This window comes from Caretta caretta, chromosome 7 (assembly GCF_965140235.1).
Source record: "Caretta caretta isolate rCarCar2 chromosome 7, rCarCar1.hap1, whole genome shotgun sequence".
In the NCBI taxonomy this organism is placed as follows: Eukaryota; Metazoa; Chordata; order Testudines; family Cheloniidae; genus Caretta; species Caretta caretta.
This window is the reverse complement of record NC_134212.1, coordinates 121131051-121152261: the sequence shown is the minus strand read 5'-3', so window position 1 is coordinate 121152261 and position 21211 is coordinate 121131051. Positions and strand designations below refer to the sequence as shown.

Here is a 21211-nt window from a genome sequence, read left to right as displayed (position 1 = left end):
CGGGTGGCTGGGCATCTTCAAGGGCAAAGTCTCTCCTTTCTGGGTTCTTGTAGCAAAGTCTATTGACGGTCAAGGCGCATGCCCTAGCTCCACAGCCGCCTGCGGGGCTGCCAGCGAGCCGGGCTTGTAGCTGAGGTTTAGGTTTCTGGACACCATTGTTTCAATTAATGTGGTTGTGTTTTCTACTCCTATATGGGCCGGGAGCTCTCCCTGCATTTGCTCTGCTGAAACCTCCCCGGGGGAGGTGGCTGATGCCCAAACCCAAGCCTTGGTTGTTCTTTTAGAAAGAACGGAGCACAAGCCCCCATGTACCCAGGCGAGGCGTTCAGCATTCCTGGGCCATCCCGGCCTGATGCTTGCCGCAGTAGGAGTCTCTGTGCAAGCGTCACTCTCCCACCCAGCCCGGTGCTAGGCTGCCTCGCCCTCCCATGTGACTTTTCAGGCATTTTCCTCAGGGCTGCCAACCCACAGGACGCTCGGGCATCTGCAGGCAAAGCTGGCAAGTGGTCAAGTCAGGCTGTAAACCACCTGCCTGCGCGTCCGTGGAGCTTCAGTGCAGAATACAAGCTGTACCCGGGCTAGGCAGGGGACGGCTGGAAGCAGGGCAAATGGAGTCCTCCTTGCTGCTCCTTTAAGTGTGGAAGGTGTTTGCTTTTGATCAGAATCAGCCCTGTATTTGGCTTCAGAGGAGGAAATAGGTTCTTGTCCTCTCACCTTCACCTCCCCACCCCTCTCTCCCATTTCAGTGTGTCTGGGGGGGGGACTAAAGTTTGCAGCCCTGGGGTATGTAAAGGAAGGGAGTAAGCCAGGAATGGGTTTCCACTTTTCTTCCAAATAGCTGAGAGATAGCTGCAGTGGGAACCCCTAGCCAAAATTCACTTGGAAGAGGTTTAAATCGAGTCATGTTCAGGAGCCACCGGACCGAGCTTGGCTGTGAGGATCCACAGCCCCGGGGAAATGATCCATGTCTCCCATTCAGATACAGACCCTTTACAATCCCTTTCTCTTTTGTTACTTGCAGGAGCACGCAAGGAGCCCTGCCTTCCAACTGCACGCGGCTGCTGGGTGAAATGGTTTCCCATTCCAGCATCCCACTCCAGAAACAGTAGATGCTGTTTCATGCAGGGGTGCAGGGAAAGGAAATCTGGTGGTTTACACCAACAGAAGCCAGTCTCACTTTACCATTCTTCTCCCCCCCACACACACACCCGTACTACGGCATTGGGGATGCTAAATATCCTGCACGACTAGCAACACATGTTATGCTCAAACACACTGTAGATCATAGAATATCAGGGTTGGAAGAGACCTCAGGAGGTCATCTCGTCCAACCCCCTGCTCAAAGCAGGACCAATCCCCAACTAAATCACCCCAGCAAGGGCTTTGTCAAGCCGGGCCTTCAAAACCTCTAAGGATGGAGATCCCACCACCTCCCTAGGTAACCCATTCCAGTGCTTCACCACCCTCCTAGTGAAAAAGTTTTTCTTAACATCCAACCTAAACCTCCCCCAGTGCAACTTGAGACCATTGCTCTTTGTTCTGTCATCTGCTACCACTGAGAACAGCCAAGCTCCATCCTCTTTGGAACCACCCTGCAGGTAGTTGAAGGCTGCTATCAAATCCCCCCTCACTCTTCTCTTCTGAAGACTAAATAACCCCAGTTCCCTCAGCCTCTCCCCATAAGTCATGTGCCCCAGCCCCCTAATCATTTTTGTTGCCCTCCGCTGGACTCTCTCTCTAATTTGTCCACATTCCCCCTGTAGTGGGGGGCCCAAAACTGGACGCAGTACTCCAGGTGTGGCCTCACCAGTGTTGAACAGAGGGGAATAATCACTTCCCTCAATCTCCTGGCAATGTTCCTACTAATGCAGCCCAATATGCTGTTAGCCTTCTTGGCAACAAGGGGACACTGTTGACTCATATCCAGCTTCTCGTCCACTGTAACCCCTAGGTCCTTTTCTGCAGAACTGCTGCCTAGCCATTCGGTCCCTAGTCTGTAGTGGTGCATGGGATTCTTCTGTCCTAAGTGCAGGACTCTGCACTTGTCCCTGTTGAACCTCATCAGATTTTTTTTAACCCAATCCTCCAATTTGTCTAGCTCACTCTGGACCCTAACCCTACCTGATCTAGTCAGGACCATTAGATGTTTCTTATGTTCCTAAATGTTTGACTTTTCAGGCTTGGGAAAAGTTCAGCCGACTAAATGGGTCACCTTAAAAGCTGCTTAAAAGTAATGGTATAATCCGTCCCGTTTTGATCCCCATTCCCTCTCCAAAGCTCTTCGTAAGCTGTAACAGGTGTCATCCTCCCAGCCTATGCTACCTGTATGTCTAAAGCTGAGATTGCACGTCTGCACTTTAATGCAACAGCAGATTATACAAGACACACAGAGGGTCACACATGTGCATATCACATGCATAGACTGGAGGTCAGACACTGGAGATTTTCACTGTCTGCCTATTAAATATTTCACTCAAAAGGCCGGATGTCATTTCATGTGCCCCAGTTGCCCCGATGCTTGTCAGATCCCACCTACCTGTAGGAGAAAGAAATCCACAACACACCTACCCTTCGGCCCCACTGCTCTCCCTCTCCCTCCAGCCCAGTCCACCTCACAGGGTCCTGAGGTTACAGATGGGGTCCTATCCTGCAGAGTTAGCTGACCCCTGTTTCTCTGCCCCACCAACCTAGGGCCATGAATCCACTATTTTTATCCCTTCCACATGAAGGAGCGTAAGGGGTCCTATAACTTTTGGACGGCCGGAGACCTGCAGCTGCACACAAGCGGGGGCTAGGTGGAGGTAGCAGCATCGCTTTGAATGGAAACAGTGGACTGAAGCATCGCTGGGTTGAGCGAGGGCCGGGGCGGGGGAAGCTTTCTGAGCCGCACAGTCAGCTCTTTGCAATGCTTCTGTTCAGCGAGGAGCTCTGCACAGGCAGGTTCAAACTCTTCCTGCAGGTCAAAGCAACTACCAAAAAAAACGTGGAAAACAGGATGCAGAGAGCAACACTGAGCTAAGCTGAATAATAAGCCAGCCCCACCTACTGCTCCAGGGAGTCCAAAGACATAGGGAGGAATTTATCCCTGGGGTCACTCCCCTGACATCAACAGAGCTACCTCCAGGATGAGTCTGTCCCAGAACTTATACAACTCCCCTGAGATGGTTGACTTCATCACACTGAGCACCTTGCAGCAAGAAGGGAGAGTCAAAGCAATTTGCTGTAAAATCTACTGAGTTCCAGGCTTTGTTGATACCAATTGCGGCTGAAATTCACCACTGTGCAGAGGAAGCACAAGGCCTGTGCAGCTCAGAAGTCTCAGTTATATCCTCCTGGTGTCCTTCTTTGAGACCTTAGGGAGTGCACAGTGTTTCTGCCCTGGGGCAGACCTCAGATTCCTACTTTACTTAACTCCAACCAGCAATGCAGAACTGAGTCTGCCAATGTCTCGTCTGCGCTAGCCAATCAAAACCAGAATAACGCACCTGGTTGTGCACATCTGTGCTTCCAATAGCTCACGTTGATCTATCTACTGGACATCAGTAAGCTCAGGTCAAATAGAGGAGTCAAAAGTGAAAGGACTCTTAGCACAAACTGTCAGCATATAAGAGACCCAGTTTATTTATGTTTTAGAGGTATATTGTGGGCACTGAAACCCCCCCCCCCCCCACACACACACACACTAAATCCAGTGGGCACTGGTTTGAAAGATTCTACCAGTTTTAATGAAATCCCCCCATTGAGAGATCAAGAACCCAGAGTCTTGTTTAGACCAATGGCACCCTTTAAGGGGACCGACCCAAGCGTATATAAGACAAACCTGTGCTAATGTGCTAGATCCACCAGTCTAGTCTGGAAAGGACAGTGGTGAGAGCAGGAAATGTGGACTAGAGATTCCTAGGTTCTACTCCAAGCTCTGAAATTGACCCATGGTATCACCTCAGAAAGGCCAAACTCTCCTGGCTGAGACTGTGCCTCTTTTGGAAAACCAAATGCAAAGGCCAGGAAACTCAGTGAGTTCCCCTTACCAAGTTCCCTCAGAATTCTTCCAATGGGGAGCAGGATTTGCCCTCTGCAAATGAGCATGGTGTTTGGCTACATGGATCTCCAGAATTTCAGGGGAATTAAAGCCAGGGCATCCATCTTATTCCAGCCTTGTGTCTACATACTGGCTTCACAGCCTATAGGGGCTATACTGTCAGGGAGTCCTCAGTCAGCTACTGCTCCCAGACACCAATTCTAAGGGAGTTTCATAGCACAAAGAGACTCTGCAGATAAGTTAATGCAAACTAAGGGGACAAATGTCAACATGCTTCCCCACATACTCACTTGGAGACCTCCTCTTCTCTCTTAACCCAAAGACCCAGGACCCCATGAGGAGCACCCCACAGAGACAGATCACTAGAGTTTTTAAACGAATTTTTTTTTTCAATTTTTTCCATCCAAATTGAAAAAATTAAAATTTTCAGTGTTCATTTTTTCTCTCCTTTCTGCCTCCCCGCTTCTCTGAGACAAATTGATAAAAAGAGGGAAAAGGGAGGAAAAGAAGGGGGAAAGGAAACATAAAAAATGAAAACCCAAAATTTTCGAAAACAAATGAGATAATTTTTCCTGAAAACCAAAAATTATTCCTTTCCAATAACCGTCACACAAAATTGCATGAAATTTTTCTTAATTAAAAAATTTTAACCATTTTTTGTCTACATGCACAAATTACTAGGGCCCAATCTACTGCTCCATGACTCAGTTTACTCACCTCTAAACAGGGAAGGAAAAGGTACTTATTTCCCAGGGGAGGAGGGGGGGGTTCAGTAATTAACATCTCCAAAGCCTTTGGAGATTTGATAACAATACTTGACCTCTTCATCCAAGTACATCAAAGCACTATTCAGATAGTGAATTATTAAACCTTACAACCCCCATGTGAGTTACAGGGAGTGCTATTATAACCCATGCCTGCCTGGTGTAGTGCTGTGTCCCCCTCTAGGGGCACCAATAGATGAATGAGTCTGCTACAGCCTTTGCTAAGAGCCATGTGGCTTTTAGCTCATGCATTTAGCTTCAGAGGTCCCAGGTTTGATTCCACCCACCGATGACAGGGATCTGTCAGTGTTACCCTATCATCCGTGTTTCCCAGATAGAATCTGTGAGCACCTAAATGATGCCAAGTCCTGGAGGTACCATTATGATCTGGTCTGACCTCCTGTAGGGTACAGGACTTCCCCAACGTTAAGCAACTGCCATACAGCGTAAGGAATGATATGAGTGCAACTACGCTTGTTATCATTCTGCATTCTCCCAGATTAGACTGCGGTGTTGCCATAACCAATTATAATAAGCACCTTAATCTCAGCCAATGTTCTTACTGAAGGATGGTATGGAGACTGAACAAGAAAGAAAGGAAAGCATACAGTGCATTTTACATTTAAAGCAACTGCAAAAGCAGGGGTTTTTTCCATTTCTTTATTAGTTAGTTTTCTGTTCACCCGCCTGACATTTGATCCACTAGAGCAAGTGTATTTGATGCAGGTCTAGATAATCAGTCAGTCCACCCCAGCTGTGCCCTTCATCAGCCATGGAAACTTTCAGCAAACAAACACAGAGCTATGTCAGCTGGCCTGACCCTGATCTCATGGCCATCCTGGGCTAGGCAAGCATCAACCTGAGATTCCTGCTTCTAAACGCAACTTTGTTTTATTATTTGCTCTTACTCCCCTGTCCCCCCATCTCCATCTGACTTTTTCATCCACTTGTGCCCACATGAAATCCCAGTGACTTCAACAGGTCTCCGCATGGGTGCGGTGGTCTGTCCGCATGTTGTACATTGCAGAATTGGGCCATATGTGGTGTGCTCTTTGGGGCAGGGAGTGTCTCCTTCGTCGATTGTCTGTGTGGTCCCTTGCACAACGGGGCCCTGATCTTTAAGTGGAGTTCCTACCTGCAATCATATCATCAATCTCTTTCACATCACTGTAAGTCCTTTAAGTCAATGGGGTTGCTCCACACTGGTATGAGATCAGAATCTTACCTCAGAGGCATCATCACAAGGGGATATAAATGAGGGCAGAACCTGGCCCTTTATATGGGAGTTTCAAAAAGAAAGGAAGTTCACTGATAGGAATTCTGGACTGAATTCTGAACAGTGTAATTCTTTGGGTCTTAATTCCACCCACAAACGTTAGAGCAAACAGCATTTCAACAACAAAATGCTCGGTGCCACCCCAACAGCTTTCAAGCAGCACCAGGAAACTCATCCCTAAAGCACCAACAGTTGCTGCCTTATTTCTAATGATTCCCTTGGAGGCGCTTGTGTATCTCAGCTAAATGCAGTAACACAAAATTACACTTATTCAGACCATATGTATAAGTGCAGCAAGAGCCCGTAAAAGCTTAACCAGCACAATAAACATTTGGAAAAGCACCATGACCAGATTTATGGTCCTTGGACACCTACCAACATGACCCACCAGGATTAGATACTTAGGTTTTTTGATGTAAGCAAAAAGTAAATAAATAACTCCCCCCACCTCCCTTTCCACTCTGCAATGGACCCCCAAAGCCCAATCCTGCATTGGAATATCGTGTTTTTTCCATCTTTTCTGATTCCTCAAATATGCTCGTTGAAATTGTGCACACAGAGCAGGTCCTGGCAAGCAGGAATTTATTTAGCACCCAGGACTCCAAACCGACATCCCAGAACATACAATAAAACAAAGGGAAAAAACGGAAGACAAATAAGACCCTTAATTTCCACTTAAGGAAGGATTAACCTTGCTGCAGAAAGGGAGCTGGACTCTGCCAAATTCAAGCTGATTTTCAGCGCTAGTTCACCAGCATAAGAGCAAAGGGGTAACTTCAATGCCACATACTGAAATGGAGTTCAGGATGATGGTGGGATGGGGTGGCTGCAAAATCATGTTATTCCATCCCCGAGAAGCTGGAGTTGTTAAATCTTGAATGTTTATTTAAACAAAGCAATTTGGGTTAAAAGGACAACTATGGAGTTGTGAGAAACAAAAGTTACTGTCATTCCCCACACAGAAGACACAGATTCCCAATCATTCCCCAGATTACTCAAGCATTTGCTCACCCACTTTTCCTCTCCTTTATGTTTCATAAAAGTTGTGATTAATAATAAAAATATTTCACACTTATACAGCACTTTTCAGCCAAGGAAAGTGCTTCACAAATGGGAATTAATACAACCCACAGCATCCCTGTGAAGCATGTATTATGATCCCCCTAACAAAGGGGGAAAACTCAGACACAGATGGGTTGAGCGACATACTCTGGGTCACACAAGCAGATCACTGGCTGTGCTGAAAATGGAACTGAGGAGTCCTGGCTCCCCATCTCTTGTTCTAACCACACTTCTCTGTTAAAAGTGTCTGGGGCTAGACCTTCTCTATAGATGTTAAATGAAAAAGGCATGAGAGGAGGGCATATGAGACTGCTTTTAAGAGATTTGCCCCATTCACTGAGACAAAAGAGATGGAGTAACTGAGTGTTCAGGTCTGAGGGAGTGCCTCACCGCCCACACATACCCTCCCTGAAAATGTTTTTACAAGTTTAAGACAAGCCACTACATAAAGTTACACAAAAGGAAGACTTAAGTATGACGACAGCTTTACTTACATGAGGCTCAGGGCATGAAGCTGTCCTCGTTGTTAAAGAACCAGCTCAGAAGCACTGCATTGCTTTGCTTATTAAAATGCACAAAAAGGCTATTTGTGTTTATTCGCTGTTTGGGGAGGTGGGCCGTGCATTTCAGCAGAGAACAAAGCCTACATGCAACATTTCTTTCTCCCTCCCACTTCTGTTTTTCAGAATCAGGGGCAGATTACATAGGCAAGGCTTGGAATCAGAGCCAGTGATAACAGCTGAAGACGAAGTGGGTCCTGTGGGAGTAATGGATGCAATGAAGTAAGGATTAGGAATGTGTGGAAAACCTAGCACACCAAAGAAAAGCCTTACCAAATCTTAAGGGAGAGGCCAGCAAGGTGAAGATCTGCCAGAAGCAGATGTGTTCATGTTTACAGATCACCAGGCATGACAAAGTTAGAGATGGGGAGCACAGAGTTTTGGGAGTAGGGAGGAAGAGAAGAAAGCAATGTGCATTTTCCATACCCGTAAGGAGTCCCAAATCTAAAACCAGCAAGCTAACTACAGATGAACCTGACCACTAGGGAAGGTTTGGATCCAGGTCCAAACCACACAGCTGCCTTCTATTGCTAGTCAACAAGTAGCCACCTCCCACACAGTCCCTTCATGGCCAAAGATGTCTCTGCAGTCCTCTACCTCTGTTTCCCCCTTTCAGGGCCCCTTAAACACACCACACACAAACTCTTCTTAAGTTTAGCAACAAGTCTCCCTGGGGCTGGATTTATTAACATAACAAAATACTCAACATAAACGTTCTCAACTCCCCCATCAAGTAGCTGCTCTCACTCTTCCTACTGGAGGCCTCCCAGCCTTCCTTGCCTGCAGCCTCTTCTCTGAAAACTCAGGATTCCCTGCTAGAGCCTACTTGCTCCCAAAACCCATGCCCTCTGCTTAGTCCTCCCTGAGCACCTCCCAGCTTTGCTCTGTAAGAGAAATCACCTGACTCCTACTTAGGTGTGTCCACTTAGTAACTAAGGTTGGCCTGCCCCAGGACTCTAACCCTTAAAGGGGCAAGTCATTGTTGTGTTATAAGGCTCAACCCAAAACTCCACATCAAACCACGGGAACGTGAGGTTCTGAAAATTGCAGCTTAGGGACATGTCAAAAGTTAACTGCAATTAAGGAGCTCATCAGTCACAGACATAAGGAATAAGTTATCTGGGAAGGTAGCAGAAGCAGAGTGCAAACAAGATCAAGAGAGACCTAGAACAGACTCTGGCGAATGACCTGGAGATGGAATGTTCTGGTGGAAAAGCAGGAAGTTAGGCTTAGTCGGCGTGGCCCTTTCTTTGGTTAATTTCTTACATATTTATAAACCTTACAAGCTACTTAAGCATGATGAGGAGCTGGATGGAATCTGCACTCGGAGCCATACGTACTTATTTTTGTGAGCTGAAATACATAGCTTAGGCTCCGTAAGAATCTTACCCTCCCAAAGTGTGCTGCACTCCAGGTGCATGTCCAGCATGTTTCAGGTGCTGGCATACCATAAGGGAAAAGTGAATTGGCCACATGGGGGAAGTTCTGATTTCTCCTATGCAGCTAATTGAAATTCATCTAAGAAGAGTAAACTAACTGCAACTTTAGGTGAGGTTGTTTGCACTTTCACAGTTTTGTGGGATGAGTAACCTATAGGGTGTTATATATCTGTTAATGTAAAGGTCCTCCTGTGAACACTTGCACTCAAGCAGTGTCTGTGTTTATTTGGAAGAAAGGTGGATTAGTGGTAAAGCAGAGGATTTAGGGGACTTGAGTTCTAGTCCCATGCTGACCTTGCATAAGATACGGAACCTCTCTGGACATCACTTTGACCAACTACAAAATGCTCATAACATTATGGTTAACTTGACTCTCTCCTATGGTTGTATATCAGGGAGCCAACCATTTAGCCCTGAGTGTTGTTTAACCTGACCACTTACATGGATAACTATTCAAACAAAGGAGAGTAAATTTAACAGCCCTAATCTGATGGAACTAGTAGTCAAGACTCCTACCTTGTATTCCTAGCTCTGCCAATTACTTGCTCTCTGACCTTTTGGTAAGTAACTTTACCTCCCAGTGCTTGTGCTTCCCCAACTGCAAAATGAAAATAATATTCCACTATCTCAGAGGCAGGCTGGGAGAATTGATTCATATTTGTAAAGTGCTTTGAGATCCTTGGATGGAAGGGCAGTGGAGTATTAATATTATTATTGCTATTGCATGAGTCACATAATGCTTCCTTTCCAGTATTATTCTCAGGAACAATCCCTGGGAAGATTTTGGTTTCACAGAACAACAAAAAATGTTTTTTTGGCAGCTGGTGGCAAGAATAATCCTGTTCCCTTATGTTTTGTGCTATTTAAAGGGAAACTGTACTTATTTTAGAAAGAGCAGCTCTCTGCACTTTCAAAAGACAAGTCATCATGAAGAAACTCAGAAAGATACATTGGACTTCATTTTATGGTATCCTTGGACATTTCTGAGTTAAGGCAAACTGTGGGTGAAGTGTTCCTTTCAGCTGGCTCACAAAACCATCAATGACAAAACACAGCAAAATCCCTTAGAAGTAAGCAACAAGATTTGTAATGACTTTCAACTACAGCACGTTCGTTGCAGGTCGTGTGGTTGCAGAAGGAGCAAGTCAGCGCAGCATTTCAACTATAGGGGGCAGTGTTTTGTGCCATGTTCCACTTACATCAGACAAGCTTTTGAGGCTGTGATTATACGGAGAGTGTTTGACGCTGCGTGCTCATAATAAGTGCAGGAATAACATTCTAGTCAGAGGAGGGGGTTTTTAAGAAGGAACTGGGATTGCCACTGCACTCATATCATTTGGCTTTGTATAATGAACAACAACTGATGGTTGCGGATTTTAGGCAAATGAAATGCATCTTAAATGTGAGGTAGGAAACCAATAATTCTATATCACTTGTAGTTTATGCAATCCCTGTTGACTAAAGTGAGATTGCATGGACGTAAATGATGGTGAAATCTGGCCTACAAAGGATTTCTACAAACTATAGAGAAGGTTTGGTTCTACAATAACACCAGGAGGGTAGGAGGTAGGGAGAAGGGAATGAGGTGTACGTTTAACGAACAAATCAAAACCTTTTCTCCCTGATACTTGGTGAATGCCTCCAGCATATGGTCTGGAGAAGGTAGACTGTGAACTTCTTTTCTCCCAGTTTCATCGCGCAAGCACCGGGGGACGTTCAAGTCAATGGAAAGGTAGCATATTCAGTACTGACAAAAGCAAATACTTTTTCACACGGTGCATAATTAAACTGCAGACCCCATTACCACAACAGGTTATAAAGGCCAACACTTTATGAAGATTCAAATAGGGATTGGATGTTCATATGTTTAACAAGATTATTCAGGGTTATAATTATTATTTAATTGCAGTAGCACCTAAAGGCCCCAGTCACAGACCAGGACCCTACTGTGCTAGGCACTGTACAAACACAGGACAAAAAGATGGTCCCAGCCCTAAGATACTTACAATCTAAACTTAAAACAAGAGACGACAGGTAGAGACAAACAGGGGAACACAAGGAAACGAGACGATATCAGTCTGCATGAGGGGATTCTCAGCACACTGGTCGCCTGACCGTTTTCGAGTTTTGTGTAGACATCACGTCAAAGGAAAGTTTGAAGGAGGGATTTGAAAGACAAGTATGAGTTACTTTTGAGAATGTCTATGGGGAATTCATCCCAACCACAAGGGGCAGCATGGGAGGGAGCATCTAAGTGCTTGTTTGAAAATGTAACGAGGAAGGTTGGCATCATGAACCAATCAAAGGTAGGAGTCAACATCTTGATTATGAATGAAAGAGGATAGGGAGAGTGGGGATAGGCTGTGAAGAGCCTTGGAAATGAAGACAAGTACTATAACAGTTCATGCTAACATGGGAGGCAGATAAAATCTCATGTTCTATGGCTTAAACCTGTCTCTAACTCATAGGGCTCAGAATGAGACCCTCATCGTGATCAGATTATCCCACATTTCCCAGCCGGGAGGTTTCTTGCGCCTTCTGCTAAAGCATCTTGAAGCTAGACACTGTAGGAGGATTCTGAACTAGATGGATCATGAGTCTGAGCCAGTCTGACAATTTCTGTGTTCCTATGAGTTTACCTTGGGTTCTCACAGCACAAATTTTGGTGGCCGCACTCTTGCTGGTGGGTGCTCTGACAAATTTTCCTAAAATAATTATCTGTAGTAAAAACAAATAAATATGCACATATACATGTCCAAATCATTGTCATTTATTTATGTAGGGATTTTTTTTTTAAGACTCAATAATAAAAATAATGTACAGCTGTATTTTGGTTCCCTTGGCCCTGGCCCCCAATAGATTCCCCTAGTCCCCACTGCATCGTCTGGCCTCCCATTGCCCCTTGGGGCCCCGGTGCTTTTCCTCCATTGCCCCAAGCTCTCTTCTGTGGCCTCACACCCCAGGCTCACTCCACTCCTTGCCTCTTGACCATGGTGCCTTCTGAAGCCCCGCCACCCTGGACTGATGCCCAGCGTGGGAGCTCCATGGCTGGAGTGGGAGGGAGCTGGGGGGCTGAAGCCCAGAGCCCTGCCACCCTGGGTGGCTGAAGCTCAGAGTCCCACGGCTAGAGTCCCAAGGTCAAAGGGGGGGGGGTGTTTGAAGTGGATGAGGGCGGCAGAAGCCTGTCTCTGACAGAAACTGGGGTGGGGGGAAGAGGAATAGGGTGCAGCCTGTCCCCAGAGCCTCCAGCTGAATCAGGGGAGGGGGGCTGAAGCCCTCCCCTGGAGCCCCTGGGTGCTGCAGGGAGGGGCCACCGCTTTGCCCCCTCCCTGATCTCTGTCCAGGAGGCTATTGTGGCCGGAGGAAAACCCCCTGGTGGCCGCATTTGAGAAATGCTCATCTGCAATCACACAGGGAGGGGCAAGGTGAGACTGGTGTCATTTGAAATACCTATCAGTGTCTGTATATCTATATGTATCTGTCTACTTATACCTGTACCTATATAACAGGGAGTAAACCACTACTCACGCTTAGCCCAGATTTTGACATCACCTGCGTCCTGCATGATGCAACAACAGGGTTTTCAGTGGCATGAAACTGACATGTTATCTATGGTGACCCCTGAGTACCTGAGGAATTTAGAAGCACAAGTTCCATTGAAATTCAATGGGACTTGTGCTCCTATATCCCTTAGGTACTTTTGAAAATCTCCCCCATTATAGTTTACAGTGTTGTTTTAGGTGTGTTGGTCCCAGGATATCAGAGAGACAAGGTGGCTGCGGTAACTACCTTTTACTGGACCAATTTCTGCTGGCGAGAGAGACAAGCTTTCGAGCTACACAGAGCTCTTCTTCAGGGCTGGGAAAAGTACTCAGGCCTGGTCTACACCAGGAAATTAGGTCAGTTTAACTATGTTGCTCAGGGGTGTGAAAATCCACACCCCTGAGCGATGCAGTTAAACTGACCTAACCCAGAGTGTAGAGAGGTCTCCTGTCAACCTAGCTACTGCCTCCTGGGGAAGTGGAGTACCTATGCCGGCAACAGGACTCCTCCTGTTGGCGTAGGTAGGGTCTAACCGGAAGCACTACAGTGGTGCTGTTGTAGCGGTTTACCTGTAGGCATACCCTCAGAGTGTCACAACTAAACAACAGGTGGAATAAATTGTTTAGCATAAGTAGTAACTCATATTCTACAAGACCATTCAATGTGAAGTGGCCCGTTGACACCTCTCCAGTCACAGGACAAAAAAGGGGGGCTGGTGGGTTACAGATTGTTGTAATAAGCCCTAAATCCAGTGTCTTTTTTAAGACCATGATTTTTAGAGTCAAGCAGAGTTCTGAATTTAAGCTCCCAGGGTCTCGTCAGAGGGCGTTGTGTAGGTTTTCTTTTGAAGATGAGGACGGAGAGGTCAGCTATAGAGTGACTGCTTTGTGAGAAGTGTTCACCCACGGGAGACAGGGTGTTTTTGTCTTTTATCATTTGCCTGTGTGAATTAATTTGAGAGCACGGTGATTGTCTGGATTCACCCATGGGGTTGTTCCTGGGCACTTAGGGCACTGGAAGAGGTACCCCACATGTGGAGATAGGCATGTATAGGACCCAGGGATCTTAGCATGTTTGTTGTGGAGGGGAAACAGCCCCTCCTGGTTGCTGTGGGCTGCTATGGCACCAGGCCCAGGACCTTAGAGCAGTGAGACTTTCTCCAGGTGTGCTCTCAGTGCTAACCCTGCTGGCGCCCAGGCAGGTGGAACCGAAGAAGGAAGCTGCCTGGCTGGAATGCAGAGAGGTCAGAACTGGGGACAGTGAGGGGAATGACATGGGCAAAGGGGGTTGCAGGAGCCAGACTGTCAAGGTCAGCCAAAGCGTGGGGGGAAGCGGAGAGGTAGGGTTGGGCAGAAGAGGAGGGGAGGTGGCTGGGGTTGGGGGGCACATAGGTACAAACAAGGGAGGGAAGGAGCCAGGTGATGGCAGTGTTGGATAGTGGCTGGTGGGGCAGAGAAGCAGGAGCCAGGCGATGGGGGTGTTGGATAGTAGTTGCGGGGGGCAGGAGCCAGGCAATTGGCATGTTGGATAATAGCTGGGGATGGAGGGGCCAGGACCCTGGGTGTGCGGATAGGAAGACCGGGAGGGTGGGGGGCAGCAGCATGGACAACCTTAATTCTGGCATTTCCTAACTTTTGAGTACTTGCCTTTGAAACCTTAACTTTCTTTTAGCGCAGGCTTTCAGAGGTGTTAGAGATATACACCCAGCACACCAAACAGACAGAGACACAGATGAATACAAGCCACAAAGTTCGGACCCATTTCTGAATTCCCCCCAAATTTGGATGTGTTTTGATCTGGGCTCATCTCAAACTCACACCCGAACTCTGGATGATGAACTCGTTAAGAGATTGATCGGTGTTCACATGCGCTGGTGGCATTTGTTCGAGTTACTCCCTCTAATAAGGATAACAATGGGCTGGAAATCTACTCCACCAGTATACTGGGTAGATCTGTCCCACACAAAACAGCTGGGACCTGTTAACCAAATCATCCCTTGTTGTTCCATTCACTTTCAAGAGATAATGACAGGGGTTTTGGGGGTGTCCTAAATAAAACAAAATAGCTTTGCACGAGGGTAAATACAGAAGAGTAAACGTGCTTTAGTTTGTCTATAATATTAACAGGGTGATTATGTAATTTATTTGGCTCATATATGGAAAGACTCTGGTTCTAGGACTGGATGGGATTTTCCTTGAAGTCATCCCTGAACTGTATGAGTTATTTTCCTGGCTCACCCCAAAACAACGTGGTTTGCTTTCTGAAAAGCTAATGTCCAACTGTTGAAATGTTTTGCCAACCAAAACATTGTGGCCTTATCCTGTTTTAATAATCTAAGGCATCAATCTCACCCTCAACAGTCGTTTGATGTATTCTGTACTCTGCTGAAATAAACCCTTCAGACTTCACTTAGCTTGCATTCTGATTGAAAACTAGCACCATGCATCAGGCCGACAGCATTCTCTGTGAAAAATTTAACAGTGCATGGTGGTAACATATATTTATTTCCATGTATTGGGGAGTGAGCAACCACATATTCCAGCCTTTTTTCTTTTTTCCCATTGCTCAGAGATGGGCCTAAGGCCAAAACAGTGCTGCTAAGCTTGTTTTCTATTTAAAGCATTCATTTTTATTAATAACCCTTTACAGCCTACACACCAGCACTGCGGGAGTTGCATTTCCGTGTTATGTCATCATGAACCATTATGTATTTAATTCCTGTACCCACAAACCCACATGGACGTCATTAAACACGTACCATACAATATTAAAACTGTGTTCTATAAAGTGCAATTAAAAAAATAAGATCTATGAAGTATAGATCTTTTCCCCCTAAGGTCATGGGAAAATGAAGAGGTAGGCAAGTGAGAGGAGACTCTGTGGGGCAGTGGGTTAGCTCACCAACTTTCCCTGTCTGGGGATCTACATTCTAGTCCTCCTTATGTCACAAGTGAAAATTAATTACCCTATAAACTCTTCAAAGCAGATATAACAAATCTGTGTTTTGTGGACAACAGAGCTCATTGCTATATAAATCACACATGGAGTATTGGGACAAGAACCTTGGTCCTTTTATTCCAATAAATAAATAAGGCCTCTACCACTCTTCCCACTAATGGAAGCCTCCAATAGCGGGAAATAATAGCAGGCTTCTTACCGTCTGTATGGGCCAGCTATTTAGAGAGCACCATCATACACCCAAGTCCAGTACACCATGCAGCAACCTTGCATTGTAGAGTGCCAAGCGTGATGTTGGTGTTAGACTCTGGAGAGGGTTTTAACAATGGTTTCCAACGCAATGCTAAACATGCCCTTGGCTATGCTTGCAGCTAAACTTTGTTCAGCACTCATTATCAGCAATGGGCGAGTTTCATAGTGCAGACAAGGGTTGAATGAAGGTTATGAACTGTTACAGTACTGTAGCATTTCCATAGAAACCCCCCCAGCATCCTCCCCTTTCCTAGCCACCAGGGAGGGACTGGCTTCTCATCTGGGTTTGACCCTAATCAGCAGGCTCCAGCCACCTGTTTTATTGGTCTTTGTCTCTTATGTTTAGTCCTTTGGCTGTTAGTGTCTGGTACATTTTTTTAAGTCACCTGTGTGGGTGGTTGTGGGCAAGGGGCTGTGTGTGAGGATGAGAGGAAGAGATGGATGGAATTAACTAGAAAAAAAGATTTACAGAAATCCTGGAGAGGAGAAGAAAGAAGAGAGGAAATCCTGGGGGATGTGGCAGAGAACACATTCTGAGGGAAGAAATAGATAGTTGATGGGGTGGAAGGAAAGAGAAAACAGCAGACATTGAAGACAATGCAGAAAAACATACTTCATTACCTACAACACCACCAGAAAAAGGGGAAGAATTTAAAACACAAGCAAGAGAGATGGAGTCAGTTACATTTTAAAAATGCATATGGGAAGTTATATGACAAAATGTTACAGGTAAACACAATACATAATACACAGAATGTAGCTGTTCTAGTCCTTTGTATTTTAGAGTGTGAAGGGGCATGTGCTACTGAGGACAGTGACCAGCACAGGGAGTTTTCAGTACGGCTAGTAGGCTTGGTCTTTGGGACTAATGGATGCCAAGTGCATTTTTCAAGCTCCCCAATCCCCACACTCACACAAGGGAGATAGAATATTCAGTCATTTTGGTGGTGGAGTTTCTCAGACTTATTTTGCAGTTACAAGGATTTTTTTTTCAAGGCATGGTCAAATGTTTGTATATCAAGAGAATATACCACCAAGTTGCCCAGCTATTTTCATAAACTTTTCCAGGCCTTCTAGAGAGCTGTCACTTACCTCTTGCCTAACTAATTATTTCAGGCATAAGGTTTTATTTATCGTTAAGCAGGTTTCCTACACAGTGGCTTTATAATCCCAGTTAATCTTGCTACAGTAGAGAAAAAGAAAAGGAATAAACATGTATATAATTAAAATGACCTGATTGTGTGTAGTTTCATAAATATTCAGCAATTCTTTAATCTGATTTAGGTTCATTTGTCACTGTCCTTTCATTAAAAAGAAAAGGAGTATTTTTGGCACCTTAGAGACTAACCAATTTATTTGAGCATAAGCTTTCGTGAGCTATCTGATGAAATGAGCTATAGCTCACGAAAGCTTATGCTCACATAAATTGGTTAGTCTCTAAGGTGCCACAAGTCCTCCTTTTCTTTTTGCGAATACAGACTAACATGGCTGCTACTCTGAAACCTGTCCTTTCATTGTTCCTTTTGAAGCCATAGTGATGTATGTGCCTGTTTGACCATCGAATTCTCTATGAATGTGTTGTAAGTGCTAGTTAAAGCAAATGTACTAAAGGGCATTGGTAAGTGATGGTATCCAACACGGTCTGACACCGAATATGGGCACTGTCATTGGTGCGGATTGGTTTCGTGCTTATTATTTTGCCTCAGTGAGCCTGCGTTCTCCTCATGTTAAGATCATTAAGTGAAGATATTTATGCTGTCTCCATTATACAGTTATGAAAAGCATGCATTATTTTTAAAGGTCACCTCAAAAGATTTTTTTAAATTGGGCTTGTGCCCTTTTGGGCTTTTTTATGATGTATTAAGAAGGCCAGAAAAGTTTTTTCATAAAAGCTTTTTTTCCATGCTTGTCTTTGAAAAAAAAACACCTTAGATTTATAGGGAGGGTTGAGTTTGTGCTTCCCTGGTTTTATTGCAGGGCCATTTGGGGCTTCCCCTAAAATAGGCATTACAATAGCAGTCCCCAAACTTTTGAGGGTCACGCCCCTCTTTCTCCCTGTTCACAACTCCCTGGAGCCAAGCTGTGGCTCCTGGGGGCGGGAGCGGCCGGGGTAAGGGACCAAGGCTGGGACCACAGCTGGCGGTGGAGCTGGGAGCAGGGCCGCAGCCAGGACCGATGTTGGCGGCAGGAACAGGAGCGGTACTGGGCTGCGGTGGGGGCTGGCAGCTGTGCCTGTGGCCAGGTGTGGCTCTGCTCCCGGCGCCGCCCCCACCCCTTACTTCGGACCGGGAATGGAGCCGCAGCCAGCAGACGAGGCTGGGATTGGAGCTGGGAGCAGAGCCATGCCAAGGCTGGGGACGGGGACGGGGCCAGGCACAGGGCTGGGGATGTGCCTGGGGGCAGGACCGGAGCAGAGCTAGGAGCAGGGAGGGGCTAGATGGCACTCCCTCCCTGCTACCCGTGGGGGCTGGCCCGGGCCCCGCCATGCCCCCAAGACGTTCCTCCACACACACACACCCCGAGGACCCGCTGCACCCCCGTGACATCCCCCTCCCCAAGATTTAGTCAGGGCATATAGTACAAGTCACGGATTGGTCACGGGCTGTGAATTTTTGTTTACTACCCGTGACCTATCCATGACTTTTACTAAAAATACCCATGACTAAAACGTAGCCTTAGTAAGTTATACATTTAACTTATGCAGTTTTTTGTGTGTGAAACATCTTATTTAAGTTTGTTTTAAATTAAAATAAAGTAAAAGGTTTTTCTGAGCACATATTAAGCTGGGCAAAGTACTGTCAAAAAGCAGCATTTGTTTGTTAGAGCCCAAAATTCTCCTCTCTCTGATATTATTTATCCAGTCGGGGCTAGGGTATATTTGAGCAGTAGGTTGAAGCTCATGAATTTTATGTTTACACCAGAAAAACCAAACCCTTGCTTGTCATCAGACTGCAAGGCTGGAGATTTCCACCAATGGGGATGCTGAATGATCATGACAATGCTGCAGTGAAAACAGCCACAAGAAGGCAAATGAAAAAAATTAAGTTAAAAAAGTAATAATTACATAACGCACTGGGGACCGTCATTCCTCAAAATGAATGGGGGAGGGGAAATATCCTTATGATGTTCATTTCATCCCTTGCCTAATGACCCACAGGCACCTAACTTTCCAAGTATCACATTTTTCATACTCTGGAAGCATCACAAAGCATCCTTCATCAGCTTGGCCCTTTGGCAGCTCCCCTCCTCCAAATGCAAATGCTACATCTGGAAAAGGCAAGAACCCTCTCTCTCAAGCCTGAAAGCCTCCTTTTATCTCCTCTCCTCAGCAGAACTCCCACTTCTTTCAACCACTCACTCTAACACACAACTTCATTGAATGGATTCAAGGTTTTCTCCTAAGCTGCTCAGTATCTGCCTCATCTTAAAGCTGCAGCACATACCTTCAGAGCCCGTGCTCTCAAATTCATTCTTGGCTAAACATTTCTAAAACAATGGATATGGATGAGCACTAGACAATGAAGGTTAACAGAGTCGCTTGTGAGGGCTGGAAGGAATTGGCTGGTGTTGCCTGCACTTCCCACCCGCGCCTTGCTCCTCTCACTCTCAGAGATGACACTAATGCATCATGAACATTAATAACAGGGTTACTGTGTGCACCACAGAGGCTTGCTCTGTGCATTGTGAGGACCAGGGAAACAATAGATGCTTTTCTGCTGATCTCCTGCTGGAAACATAAAGCCATTTGCAGGCATGCGAATCAGCCTCCTGGTTTTATCCCTGTAACCTCCAGAGCCCTTAACTGTAAAGATGGGTATCCTTGTGAAGGAACTAAAGATATAGGCCCTGATTCAGTAAGGCACTTAAGCCACATGTGTAACTCGCCAACGGGAATATTAAAGTCACAGATGTGCTGAAGTACTTGGCTGAACTGGGGCCAGCAAGGGAAATCTATGTGCATGATTTTTCCCTTTCTTTATTTTTAAGCCATACTGCTGCGCCGCACCCTGCCCCTCAGCTCATACATCAAATGGAAGCGAAGTACAGCACATTGGTCCACAGTAAGAAGTTAACATGTATCCACATTTATTGTACAATGGCATCTGAGACAGTTCCCTGCTCTTGGAATAGGACACAAGTGCAGTATCTCAGGTATCACTGTGGGAGCCGTGAATAAATGTAGACTTTTTAAATGATAACTGCTCCATCTTCTTATTTATTTTTATTATTAAATATTTATACCATGCCATAAACTCGTACTGCATGTTAAACGCACAGGGCTACATGGTACAGTTCTTACCTGTGTCGATGAGCCCTTCAGCAAGGCTCATCTACGCAAATAACATTTGCCCCCAGCTGCCCGAAATAATATATTATCTAAGTTAGGCAGCACAAGACGTTGTGCAGAACCACAGTTCCGGAAAGGGAAGGCAAGGGATGCTTATCACTGAGAAGGTAGGAAGAATGGATTCCTGGAATAAATGGGCTTCAAAGAAGAATGTATAGGAAGAGAGAGGGAGGGTGCTGGGCAGATAGGAGTGTATGTTAGACACAGGGAAGCTGAGAGCAGGAGAAAGAGGAAAGGAGTGGTATGGCAAGAGCAGTGAGAGCTTCTGGGAAAGGAGCGGAGGCTGGAGAGGAAGGCAGAAGTGAGGTTATGTAGTTTCTTGAAGGGGATTGCCAGGAGCAGATGAAAGGATTCAAGGAGAGAGTGGCATGGCTGGAGAAGGGGATGGAAGGGTGTTTCAGGTAGATTGGAAAGGTGAGGGTGGAAAGCAGGTTACGATAATCGCTGTGAGAGATGGACAAGGCAAGGCCAAGGGTTCCGGCGTAGGAACTGGGCGGGCAGTATGGATTTTAGTTATGAGAAAAAGGAACAAGCAAGAGGATTTAGCTGCGGGAGACAGACTGACAAACGTGGAGACTGGATTCTTGGTGTATCCCCGGAGCATGTTCAGAGGAAACAATAGTTCAAGCTCTTCCCCCAGGGTGCCCCAGAAAGTTTCAGCCCCTTCCCTCGAGGAATCATCTGCAGGGTTGCGGAGTGTTTCAGGTTCTTTGGGCCCACTCACCCTCTGGCCTCTCTGCTAAGCAGAGCCGATAAAAAGATCCAAATTTTGATTTTTCATCAAAAATTTATTTCAACAAAAACATGAAATGATTTTTTTGCAAAACATTTTCATGAAGAAAATCGCCCCGTTTTTTTACCAGATTTAGAGCTGGTGCACACTGTTCAAATTTCAATGGAAAAAACAGGATGAACTTCACAAAAAATATTCCCATTTTTCAACCAGTTATACCAGGACTAAGACCAGCAA

General features: G+C 45.8%; 1 protein-coding gene across 4 annotated transcripts in view; it reads right to left on the bottom strand.

Moving 5' to 3' along the window:
* SH3PXD2A (SH3 and PX domains 2A) overlaps window positions 1-21211 on the bottom strand; it is a 388224-nt gene that overhangs the window by 184270 nt on the left and 182743 nt on the right. The window contains exon 1 of one of the 4 annotated variants that reach the window (XM_048856164.2): window positions 7636-7704. The exons of the other annotated variants lie outside the window; for them this stretch is intronic. Within the exon in view, the coding sequence (XP_048712121.2) occupies window positions 7636-7637 (2 nt within the window). The 5' untranslated portion in view covers window positions 7638-7704. Of the gene's footprint in view, window positions 1-7635; window positions 7705-21211 lie in introns of those variants that run through there. 4 annotated transcript variants of the gene reach the window in all.